This window comes from Anticarsia gemmatalis, chromosome 17 (assembly GCF_050436995.1).
Source record: "Anticarsia gemmatalis isolate Benzon Research Colony breed Stoneville strain chromosome 17, ilAntGemm2 primary, whole genome shotgun sequence".
In the NCBI taxonomy this organism is placed as follows: Eukaryota; Metazoa; Arthropoda; class Insecta; order Lepidoptera; family Erebidae; genus Anticarsia; species Anticarsia gemmatalis.
The window spans coordinates 629,930-642,289 of record NC_134761.1 but is presented as its reverse complement, the minus strand read 5'-3'; the positions used below and the strand labels follow the sequence as shown (position 1 = coordinate 642,289).

The window sequence follows — 12,360 nt, the reverse complement described above, 5'->3', positions numbered from 1 at the left end:
TTATTATTATTCATTATTTGAATTAAGCGATAAGTTTTTTGAAAAGTACAAATAGAATGCTGCTAGGAAATATGATTGTTTGGACTGAAACCCCCAAAACAAAAAAGGGCCCTGCTGGCATTATAAACATTTTGTAGGTATATTTCTTATAAACTAATAACTTTTTTTCAAGAAAACAAAGATAATCTAAAGGTACTAATGCACCGCTATACAGGCACATACACTACAGGTCTAAAGACCTTCAAACCACGGAGGGCCCTGCTGGAAATTAATTCAATTTTCTCGCATAACTGTTGAGGTACAATTATTTTACTTACACTATTCGGAAGGTATAAAATATTACCTAAGTGAAACTTTAGTATTCAATCGAATCAGACGAAGGGCCCTGCTGGGTATACGGACATCAGAAAAATTGCCTTTACATTTTACCAACGGACTAATAGCAGTGCCCTGCCCCATCTGCTGCTCATTTCTGGTAGATCCAATTATAGATGCTATTCTACTTATCGTATGGCTAGTGGTCATCCTAGTGTCAAAGATGTTCAGGCTGCCCGAAGGCTTAAATGCTATGGAAGCAGCACAGGATTGTATTTGCTTTCGCATAGTGACTGTCCTTAAAAATGTTGACAGCGCGCCATAAGCACACGTGGGATATGTATCGCCCTTTGATACCTGGGGTGGCCAGTGACTCAACTGTTATGACTCCCAAGGGTGTCATTTGCTAATGGAATTATGTTTACAAGTTGTGACACTGTTCACTCTGTGGTCAATTTTGTGCGTGACTGCAACAGCCCTAAGCGTGTCTCACACTCTTGCATGATAAGTAAATAAAAGTGCAAATATAGGTTATAAAGATTTCATTTATTGGTCTAATCTTCCTCCTCGTCGGCTGCGGCGCCGCCACCCTGTCCCTTGCGCAGGTTCTTCCTCTTGACGCGGCCGGGCCTGCCGCCGCCGAAGGGCGACTTGAGTGAGAAGTCGATGTGTTTGCCGCTGTCCAGGCGGACGATGAACGACGGGATGTTCACCACCTGCTTGCGGACGCTGTTGACAACACCACAAAGTGTGTTAGACCAGAATTTACCACAATATATTCACGATAACTTGAGCAGAACTATTATCAAGTTTATAAGTACTAATGTGTATGTACAGAAATGTAAAAAATAATTTCTTAGTGTAGATCAACCAGATAAAAAAATCGTTTCTAAAAGCTATTTGCCGTTAAGATTATATCTGGCAGTTAAGATCATATCTGTATTGAATGAGATATAAACTCACAAAATCAAGTAAGTACAGAAAAGCACATCTAGGGACTTTTTATATACTATCACTTGAGACAGACAATTTAAAACATTATTGCAATATTATAATAATTTTCAATGAGTAAGCTAATATGTCAGCATATAGCTGTTTAGAACACTAGGACTGGCCAGTTTAATTTGGTCACTGTTAAATAACATTGAACACATATACATTACCTGTGAGGGCTCAACAGAGCTTATAAACATTTCAAGACATTGTCCTCAACGAGTGAGAGACAAGTGGTCTTATGATATCAAGTCAAAGCCAGGCAGCTGCTGCCACCGCTCACTTCCATTACCTGCGTTGGATTTCACTGTTATATGCAGTTCATAGTGTAACTAGGCTAAGAATTTAATATTATTACTTTGTAAATACATCTCTACACTAACTTTAAAAGTAAAAATCTACTGTAGAAATCAAGAAATAGTAATAAACAAGTCTCGTTAGTATAAAAATTGGCTATTTAAATTAAAATGCCTCTCACCGGATGTGTCTTTGTCTGATGAGGATGCGGGCATGATGGATGGACTTGGCGAGACCAGCCTTGAACACCTGGGTCTGGAGACGACGCTCCAAGAAGTCCTCGATCTTCAGACCTAGCACGTAATCGAGCTTCATCTGTTTCTCATCCAACACTCCGATGCGCACCAAACGACGGAGGAGCGCATTTCCTGAAAGATACATCACATAACTTATTACATGGTGTTAGGATGTAAAATGTGTTTGTAGTAAGTAGGAAATTGTCAGATAAATTATTGAAGTCAACACTTTTTTACTCTGATAAGAGGTTGCCAGATTATTTCATCATTTTAGAGTTAGGAAAAGAATGAACCAAATCAATATTTTTACCTAGGTATTATCATTAGATTTTAAAAGACAGAGTAAAGAATGAGTTAAGTAACTTACGAGTTCTAAAAGGACACCACTATTACTGAAAAATAAACACTTTTTATCTCTAGAATTTTTTTGATCAGACTAACCGTTCGCCGACAAAATCGAAATGAAAGTCCGAAGGAGGAGCCCCGCGAAGCGGGGCTCCGGCGACCTGATGTAATATCAAAAGAGACGAAAAGTAAATAAATGGGAGTTTGAAGATGTCGCCGAAGCCCCGCTTCGCGGGGCTCCTCCTTCTGGGTGGTTTAAAAAAAAATAACCACGAAGGCAGTCCAGGAATAACCAGGAAGTCCAGCTTCCTATAGAAACGAGAGAACTTCAAACGCATTTTGTCGGCAAACGGTGGGTCGGATCAAAAAAATTCAAGGGACAAAAAGTGCTTATTTTTAGCCAATCTATACGATAAAAGCAAAAGTAACACAATATATAACATTTTTGAAAATTTTCGAAAATTTTTCTGTCCTAGTCGCCTTGCACACCCTTTGCTACACTCCAACCGAACTACCCATCCATGAACAAAATGTGTATGGAGAGTACCTGGGGTATGAAGTCAGTAGTTAGTAGACAAATGAAATAAATTTAAGACGCACTGGTATGATAAAAAGACACTTACTAAATTAAAAGAATCGGTATGACAAACTCACCTTCAAACAATCTCTTGGGGTCCTTCTCCTCGAGGGTGAGCAGCTCACGGGCAGCCTTACGGATGCGGGCGAGCGTGTACTTGACGCGCCACACTTCACGCTTGTTCCTCAGACCATACTCGCCGATGATCTTCAGCTCCTGGTCCAAGCGAGCCTTCTCGAACGGACGACGAGGCGTCACGTACGTCTTCGAGAATACCGAAGGTACTCTGTTGTTCACCATGATGGCGACCTGGAAACGTGCGATGACAAGCTTTAGACGAGAATTAACTACACGTGCTCGAGTCTATAATGTTTTTTTATATATACAACGATCACACTGACACGTTAGTTTAACTACATGGCTATGTCAGAGGGAGTTTGTCGCCACAAACCGTTGCAAGCGCAGAGTCTCAAACACCAGCACCAGAGTTCAAGTTTTAATACGCTTGGGAATCAATGCTCGGGGCAATACTTTAGCCTCTATGTCCACTCACTACGATCTAAAGAGAATCGCATGATCTACTTTGAGGCAACGTTTTAGGTTATGTTGACAGAATCCATTTACATCTCACAATTTGTGGATTCCATCCAGGAATTGATATAAGCAAAAGGAATATAATAGCACATCGTACACGAATTACACTATATTTTAACACAAAATCAATGAATTTGTAAAAATAATCACCTTATTCCACTAGTAACCGTCCACCCGGCACGCCGAATGAACGAAAAGAGAGTTGTCAAAATGATATCAAAAATATTTGACAGCGCCATACCTCCAGTTACCAGTGCAAAAAAAACAAAATAATCGATTAACATTCTAATTTTTAAATATAATTAATTAGAATTTAAATCCACTTTTTTTTGTTTAAAAAAGACAACTCCCGCACTAAGAATTGCTCTTGTGTCGCAGGGACTTTTACAAACATACAAATAACGGACACAAAGCACAACCAGACCCGAAACAATTATTTGTGGATTGCACAAATAATTGCTCCGTGTGGGAATCGAACCCACGACCTCCCGATGCAGTGGTATCGGCGTGGTGACCTAAACCACTGCGCCACTAATATGATTAAATCAGCGTATTTTTATTATAATTACTTTTATTAACCGCTTTTAACCCTATATGCTTTCTAGTCGACTCGTTTGCTTATTTAGCGGATGCTTCGTGAGCGGCGTTAGGTCGGGAAACAAACGACTTGGTTACTATTTAACTATATTATATTAGATTATTAGTACAGAAGTTTTAGTACAACTATAACTATATGTACAATGTTGAGTCAGCACTTAAGCCGAGTTATATTATGTTACAGAACATGGACCTGCGTCCCTTCTACTTTTTGGCGCGTCTCAGAATGTTCGCGCGGGAAAAAGATCCTCGCTCCTCGAACCCAACTGTCAAAGTCGATTTGACAGGTTGCGTTCGGAAACGTTACAAGCGAATGTGGGCGAATGAATTAGGTCGCCACATCACCCCCCCACGGAGAAAGACAATTTAGTCTTTGAATACCTTAAACCTATCCCTCCTGCCGAGTCCTGCCTGACCTCGTAGTGTAGGCTGGATTAGACTTTTCTGCGGCAAGTGGCTGACTCAACATTGTACATATAGTTATAGTTGTACTAAAACTTCTGTACTAATAATCTAATATAATATAGTTAAATAGTAACCAAGTCGTTTGTTTCCCGACCTAACGCCGCTCACGAAGCATCCGCCAAAGTGGTGACCCCGACGTGATTAGGAGCATTACATTTAGTATATTTAACCTATTTAAAGAATTATTTCAAAGTGCATAATGACTGATTGCTCTTCGATTAGCGGCCGTCTCTTCGTAACAAACAAGACAACCAAACATCAATTCCTCATCGACACAGGCTCCGATTTGTGCTGTTACCCATACAGCCGGCTTCCTCGCCGTCGAGAAGATACCGACTATGAGCTGAGTGCCGCAAATGGCAGCAGAATAAAAACCTTTGGGACTATAACTGTTACTGTTTGTCTCAACTTTGGCGGATGCTTCATGAGCGGCGTTAGGTCGGGAAACAAACGACTTGGTTACTATTTAACTATATTATATTAGATTATTAGTACAGAAGTTTTAGTACAACTATAACTGTATGTACAATGTTGAGTCAGCACTTAAGCCGAGTTATATGTTACAGAACATGGACCTGCGTCCCTTCTACTTTTTGGCGCGTCTCAGAATGTTCGCGCGGGAAAAAGATCCTCGCTTCGCTCCTCTAACCCAACTGTCAAAGTCGATTTGACAGATTGCGTTCGGAAACGTTACAAGCGAATGTGGGCGAATGAATTAGGTCGCCACACTTATATTTCGATATATTTTATAGTGTCCGTGGGTAGTGTAGTTAGTTAGTAGCATTCATATATAGATATCCGATTTAGCAGCTTCGCATTAAATTTAGTCAAATATCTAACTAATATAAGCATTTGTGTGGCACGAGGATTGCTTTCGTAAGGCACAAAAGACTTTCAAGGAAACAGATGTATATGACTAGCTTTTATGGTTTTCCTCAAAATAATACAACAATATGATTAAAATATTTTTATTATTTACAGATGTGTAATCACTTTTTCTTGTACATAACTTTATTAAACATATTTTGTACATAACTAATATTTCTTGAAGTGCAAGAAATTCTTATATTTCTTCGGATTTAATCCGTACGCCTTCAATCTTTCATCGGATAAATTGACGAGTGGATTCATAGGACCTTTGTTTTTAAATCCGCCATTTTGTTTATTATTCTTAAAATCTTTTTTGTTTTTTAAATCTTTTTTATTGTTTTTCTTTTTCTTGTTATTAGGTTGTTCCGTTTCACCAAAGCTAGCTTTGCGTTTAAGATTATCCTTTTTCTTAGGTACATTATTTCCATTAGTTTGGACATTATTATCATTTGTGTTGTTTGATTGCTTAGCTTTATTCTTCTTTTTATTGACTACAGTTACTTCAGCACTTTCTTGACTAGGTCCAGCTGTTGGCACATCTTCTACGACGAAATCTTCAACTTTATGTTTCTTCTTTTTCTTATCACTATTATCTTCTGTGACAGTCTGTTCTTCTGTGTTGTCTTTATTTTTATGTTTTTTCTTCTTCTTAGGTGATTCTGTAGTAGTTTCAGCTGGTTCTACCGACTCTGTTTCATTGTCTTGGTGTGTTGCTATATCTTGATCAATTTGCTCTTGACTATCATTTGCGTTCTCTTCTGCGTTATTCTTTTTCTTCTTCTTCTTTTTCTTTTTTGTTGTTTCTACTGGCACCACTATTTCTGGATCCCTGTAAAAAAGTAATATTTTTTAGGTTACACTTCCACTTTAGACATTTAGTACGTTTTATTTGTTCCGTTGGGCACGGGGGCTTTTCTTGGTGAATAGAAGCGGGGTCCAAAGGCAAATAGTAAATAACAAAAACAATATAAATTAGGAATAACTATTATATAAAGGGAGACACAACATTTTTTATCTTGTAACGGGGCAGTAGATCGTAAACTTATGTTTCATGACTTTTGAGGACGAATTTTCTCCGGAAGCCTACAGACTACATAGCGACGCTTAACCGACCGTGAGCGTGGGACGAAGGGAAGCCTTAGACATGACTTATACTCACTCAGGCAGGTCTTTGAACAAGCTCGGTAGTATTTTCTTCTTGAGCTTGGTGTCTGCTGCCTTCATCGCGTACGTCTTCGCGTCTCCCTTCTCAACATTGTCTGGTCGGTGCTTCAGGATTTTCTTCAGGGGTACCCACTGGGTTAACTCCTTGTCATCCGCTAGGAGAATCTGTCGAAATTAATATACAAATTAAGCCACTACCAAGAGTATCTTAGTCTTGCTACACATAAATTCGGTTCGGCATTAATCGGCTTAGCCGGTTAAACCGAATATGTGTGGTGAGCCCGATTGCCAAATATGAAATCGAAGTCGATTCACGAACAACTGAAACGAGTCGGTTTCGTTGTAAAAAATATTGCCGAATCGAACGTGTCGCATCGAATATGTGTGTAGCAAGCCTTATTAGAATTAAGGTGGGGCTAAGGATTTAAGTCCATGTAAGCTTAAGAACTTAAAAAAAAAAGACTCAGGATACAAGCAAAATTTCACGCTGTTATACCCGAAGGTGTGTGTAAAGGCGTATGAAATATATAAAGTCCATATATGTTTCATCATGATAATATAACCCTTCACTGTTAGACGTAGTACGTAATAAATAGCTTAAAAAATCCATTTTTAAATAATACACTACCAATATTAAAACCATTTCTGAATTTTAGATAAACAAAAAATAAACTTTACCTCTTCAACGGTGAGTCCATAATCATTTGGCACGACTTCTCTGTACTTGAACCTAGTAGGCAAGTCTCCACCGATGATATCTTCACAGTCCATCTTGTAATACTCCTCCATGTACTGGTCATAAGTCTTCTCGGCCACAGTGGGCACGAACTTGGGCTTGTCCGACTCTAAAAGCTGAGCCAGTTTGGACTTTTTCTTTCTATTCCGCCGTTTTTTCCCTTGTAACGTCTTTTTCACTTCTTCTAGAAGGTTCTCCCGCGCTTTTTTTGGATCGTAGTCGGCGTCCATCTGAGAAAATTAATGATTTTAAACTATTATTACGACGACGACTTGTACACATAATTTTTGCAGTGAATATGACTTATAAGTACAAAGATACCGTAAACCGTTTACTAATCGTATATAAGACCGGTTCAAAATAAAATTACATAGGTGAATTGAAGTACAGTTTTGAAGTGATGATTTAGATACAAAAAATAACTCTTTGTCCCGACCAGAGACCGGAGGATTCGAACCATTACCTCTGCGAGGCAGTCGTTTACTCCACGCTTCTAAAGTGAGTACTCACGTTAAAGTCCTCGTCCTCACAATGAGGTCCTTCCCCCTCCTGCTGTTCCTCACCATCTTCACCAGCCTGCCCAGGCTCATACTTATCCCAGTTCTCTGTAAAATATCACATCAACATTACAACTATTGTATTTATATTTAAAAATAATTGAAACCTTTAAAAGCTTATCAAAACATAAAGTTATATAATGCTAAAGGCATTCTCTTCCACACAGTTCAAATAAATATGATTAGGCATCATTATATATTATGATATAGTAACATTCTTCTTACTATTTATGTTTTGTACGTTTGTTAATCTATATAGCTCGGCTCAGCGCGGCTCCGAGTTTATATGGCATCATCTATTTCAGCCCATTCTGCAAACCTTTTTAAAAATAGCCTACATGATCTCGAGCTTCAATCTATCTCTGTTCAAAATTTAATCAAAATCGCTTCAGCAATCTATCAGTGAACGCGCATACAGACATATACATAAATTTAACGGGTATTTACCTATCTCCAGCTCTTCATCTAGGTCAGGGAACACAGGTTTCTGGTCATCAGCGTCTCCGTAGTACTCCTCGTCGAAGATTTCCTTCATTCTCTTGTCATGCTCCTCGGGGTCAAACTCACTTTCTAGGTCTTCTTCCTGTAGGTTAAAAAGTATTTAATTAGAGTTGCGGTAGCTAAACCCCTACTGTGTAGGCGTTACGGAGGAATCGTGGAAACGCGAATGACCGAATATCGGCGGTCTTTGAAACGAGATGTAGTATCGATACACACTCTAAAACGCCGACCGATGCTGCATCATTTAGTCAAAACGGCCACAAAAATTGGTATAGCCTAGTATAATATATATTGACAACTTAGTAAAGGGTCTTGGCATCTCCAAAATGAAGTAGCTGTATCAAACAGGCCACCGTCAACTGCATAAGCCTACATATCATTGATGTTTTAAATTCTATTTTTAGTATACCTTCGTCAGCCGCGAACCTTGAATACAAGGGTCTCGACGAAGTTGATGGAATGTAGTACTGCCCCCGATAGTTGAAAAGAGAACAAGAAGTAGAAATGGAGAAAAAATATTTTAATGTTCAAACATGACGTGTAAAAGTACATACCTTGAATCCCAACTCATCATTGCCTGTAACTTCTTTAATCTTGGCAATTTTCTCGTGTATCTCCTTAAGTTTGAGCGCCTTGAGTCTGGCGATCTCGTCCATCTTGCGTTGCTTCTCCTCGTCCTTGCGGCTCCGCAGCTCGGCACGCTTGCGAGCGCGGGAGTCGTCCTTGGGCCGGATGTAGTTCATCGTGCGAGGGTAACGTTTCAGCTGTGGGAGATTATTATTTGTTATTATTCAGTTACTTGGCGAGCATGGTAGACTGAAAGCTAACCCCTCCCTCGTTAAGGATGAGATCTTTGCCCAGCAGTAGGACAGTGATGGGTTAAAAAAATATTTAAAAAAATTATTAAGTTAGGGGGAGGCCTTTGCCCAGCAGTGGGACACATAACGAGCTAATAAAAAAAAGAAAAAAGATATAAGTCTTAGTCTTGGCTCGGATTAAAAAAAATATTTGAGACTAATCTGTAACAAATTTGGTATGTAGTTGACTAAGTTATCGAAAAATTACTAAACTTGTACTCAATAGGCATTTCCAGGACCAACAGAACTTTGCCCGACCCGGGAATCGAATCCGGGTACTTGTATTTGCAGTCGTAAACACTATTACCCAGACCACAGACAGTCAGTCAAATGTATTAATAATATTTACATATTCCTGGTCAGGTTCTTCAAAGCGGAAGTTGTAGGCTCTCTCGAACTTGCCCTGCTCCTCCACGCGCTGCTCGTCCGCCTCCAACTCCTCATCGTCACGGATCTTGTCTTCAGCCTCACCGATATCACCGTCTTCCAAATACCTGAGGATATAAATATATTTTGTTAACTCACTGACTGTCTTTTTATTCCAAACTAAACAAAGATTGTACTGTAACCAGATGTAACAAACTTATATACTTCTGAGTATATATTTATATAAATAAATTAAAACCAGTCTCAGAACAGATAGTGATACTTAACACACAAATATTTGCCACAACTATTGAGCTACTGCATTCAGTGTAATGGAAACTGACTAACGGGCCAAAACTTTGCTCATAGTGTCCAATTGTACACAGTACACAGGTACACTCTCTTTTCCTTTAGTCTCATAGCCCAGTGGGATGGATAACCGACACACGACAAGTGAGAGGCATTCTATTTCACAGTAAATATATAATAATGTACCTCTTATTCAATATGTAGTCTCTCAAGAACGCCTCTCCCTCGTTCAGCTTGGGGTCAGACCACAGTGCCTTGAGCGGCGCCAGGTCTTTCTCCACCTCGTCATCTATGTGCTTTGCCTGGCCTGTCAGGTACTCCTTCAGTTTACCTTCCTGAAATATTGTACATAATGAATATAAATGAAAGAAAAAAGTTAAAATTACGAAAACCTACTATAACTATAATAGTATAAACGTAATTAGAACCCATAACTGTTACATTGCTAGGCTAGGGTCTTGTCCCAGAATGAGGGTGGGGTTAGGCCTAAATGGCCAGTTCTTCATCAAAAGTAAAAGCCAAAGTGCAGAGGTCAAGTAAAAATAGCAGTCAATTTTGTAGTAATATGAAGAACCAGCCTATACTACACAAATGTCAAGTAAAAGTCTGGCCGAAAGTCTACTACCCTGGCTAAGTGCATGATAAAGACATTGATCTCTTGAAGAATCATGCTAAAGAAATATTAAATATGCAAGGTTTTATTAAAACTATCCTTCACTGTGAACAAAGTACGTACCTTAGTTTCAGAAGTCTTTCTCTGCTTCTTGCTATTGTCTACAATCTCAGCTTTCTTCTCAATGGCAAAGATGTTTCCCTCATTGTCATCATCATCATCACTGTCAGCAAATGTCAATGTTTTTGTTTTTGTTTCCTTCTCTGAAATAAATATAATATAATATAATGAATATAATTCATGATATGGGTAATCTCTTATTAAACTTCTCTTTCAGAACATTTTCGCACCATTGGCATGGATGTCTACAGGTACATCCTTTTTAGAGTTTGTGTCCAACATATTGAACAAGACTCCATTACTAAAACTTTGCTGTCAGACACTTGGCTATATCTTATGAACTGTAAGTGCTTGTTTACGTTGGAACGCGCGGGCGCGGTGGCGGTCGCGAGCGCGGGGACGTGGCCATTTGTGTTCACGTTGGCCGCCAGGCGTTTGTTTCTAGCGACAAGCTCAAACTGGCTGAACTTACTTGACGTCGCGAGTGAATCGCGCCCGCCACCGCTAGTTCGACGTGAACACACACGAACATCTTCACGCGTTTGATATTGCCGCGAGCGCGCCACGCGGGCCGCGCGCGACATCGCTAGCTTGCCCGCTACTTAGACCGCGCGTACGGTTTGTACGTGAATATATAATATAACCGGTATAACGCCAAATGTTTGATGTTTCGTGACCGCGCCCGCCACCGCCACCGCGCCCGCGAGTCAACGTGAATGAACACTAATAGTAATACAGTTTAAATTTATACAGATTATGTATTTGGTTTTTAACAAGCTTCATTACTTAAAACTACAGGTTATAAAGTACCTGGTTCTTTCTTCTTGCTGTCTTCAAAACACTTGAACTGAGGGTCATAGATCCTCGGGTCTTTAGTCTTCAGCAGTGCCAATGTCTTGAGGAACTGGGTCTCCATCTCCTCCGTGACTTCTGGTGGTTCATCACTCTCATCCTCACTGTCCGTTGATACTGACCCATCTGAGTTTAATGGTTTTGAACCATACTTTTGTTCCACTGAAAGTTAAAATATTGATTATTTTAAGTGGCTTATAAAAAGCAAGCAATTATGAGAAAATTTTGAGATCTGTTTATCACAAAAAATATATACTTAGGTATGATATTTTTTAAAACGTTGTTCAACATGATTTTCAGGAAATTAATGAAGGGTTGCAGTCGATGAAGTTGTTAATTTTATGCTTGTACTACGAGCTGATTTATTATACTGAAGTTAAAATACTGGGAAATATGAGTTGGACTTTACCAGTGTCCCACTGCTTTGACAAGGTATTTCTGTTCCATTGTTAGTATTTAAGTAAGAATATATGTCTACAGGAATATTAAACATATGATATGATAAGATAATATAAATAATTTAAAGAGTATAAAATTTTATAAACATACGTTTATGAAGTTCTTCCTTTTCTCGCCACTTGTCGTACTTCTTAGCGTACTCGTTTTCTGTTTTTAGGGCTACCTCCTCCTCCGAATCATCATCAAAAAGCACCTGTTTAGACATTTTGATTCAGAAAACGCGTTGTTTTTACAATATTTAGCTGAAATTATAACCTTGCATTTAACACGCTTGCATGTTTACTGTCATTAATGTCACTTATTGTGTGTTTGACACTTGACACATGTTGTTATTCATAGTATGTTCTGGTACACGCTTTGTAACACGGTACACATAAAACTTACCGGCCTTTTTATGTTAATGTGTTATTTTTATTGCCGACTTTAAGCTTGTGTCTCTTTGATACAACCTTTCATAAAAAAATACTCAACTATATGGAACATAAACAGATTTTGAATATTGTAATAAAATAATATAGATAGATATCTATATAATTA

At 38.9% G+C, this 12,360-nt stretch overlaps 2 protein-coding genes across 2 annotated transcripts; both read right to left on the bottom strand.

Annotated features, from left to right (window-relative positions):
- Positions 1-842: 842 nt before the first annotated feature.
- Positions 843-3,607, bottom strand: RpS9 (ribosomal protein S9). Its single transcript, XM_076124785.1, has 4 exons — positions 3,508-3,607; positions 2,841-3,072; positions 1,787-1,973; positions 843-1,044 (listed from the first exon to the last, which is right to left on the bottom strand). The coding sequence occupies exons 2-4, from the start codon at positions 3,061-3,063 to the stop codon at positions 870-872; spliced, it is 585 nt and encodes a 194-aa protein (XP_075980900.1). The 5' UTR covers positions 3,064-3,072; positions 3,508-3,607; the 3' UTR covers positions 843-869.
- Positions 3,608-5,373: 1,766 nt separating this feature from the next.
- LOC142979959 (protein KRI1 homolog) lies at positions 5,374-12,115 on the bottom strand. The gene is made up of 11 exons (XM_076125207.1): positions 11,914-12,115; positions 11,323-11,526; positions 10,516-10,655; positions 9,966-10,114; positions 9,454-9,598; positions 8,802-9,011; positions 8,194-8,329; positions 7,700-7,794; positions 7,132-7,419; positions 6,449-6,618; positions 5,374-6,118 (listed from the first exon to the last, which is right to left on the bottom strand). Exons 1-11 carry the CDS (start codon positions 12,026-12,028, stop codon positions 5,455-5,457), a joined length of 2,316 nt encoding a protein of 771 aa, XP_075981322.1. The 5' UTR covers positions 12,029-12,115; the 3' UTR covers positions 5,374-5,454.
- Between the last annotated feature and the right edge of the window lie 245 nt (positions 12,116-12,360).

Bases quoted from the DNA above. Each gene is read 5' to 3' on its own strand.
- LOC142979959 (XM_076125207.1), bottom strand. From the start codon at position 12,028: ATGTCTAAACAGGTGCTTTTTGATGATGATTCGGAGGAGGAGGTAGCC. The intron at 10,115-10,515 runs GTACGTACTTTG...ACAATATTTCAG, and splicing joins GAAAGACTTCTGAAACTAAG to GAAGGTAAACTGAAGGAGTA. The intron at 9,012-9,453 runs GTAAATATTATT...AATCTCCCACAG, and splicing joins AAGAACCTGACCAGGAATAT to CTGAAACGTTACCCTCGCAC.
- RpS9 (XM_076124785.1), bottom strand. From the start codon at position 3,063: ATGGTGAACAACAGAGTACCTTCGGTATTCTCGAAGACGTACGTGACG. The intron at 1,974-2,840 runs GTGAGTTTGTCA...TGTATCTTTCAG, and splicing joins CCCCAAGAGATTGTTTGAAG to GAAATGCGCTCCTCCGTCGT. The intron at 1,045-1,786 runs GTGAGAGGCATT...TGTTGTCAACAG, and splicing joins ATCAGACAAAGACACATCCG to CGTCCGCAAGCAGGTGGTGA.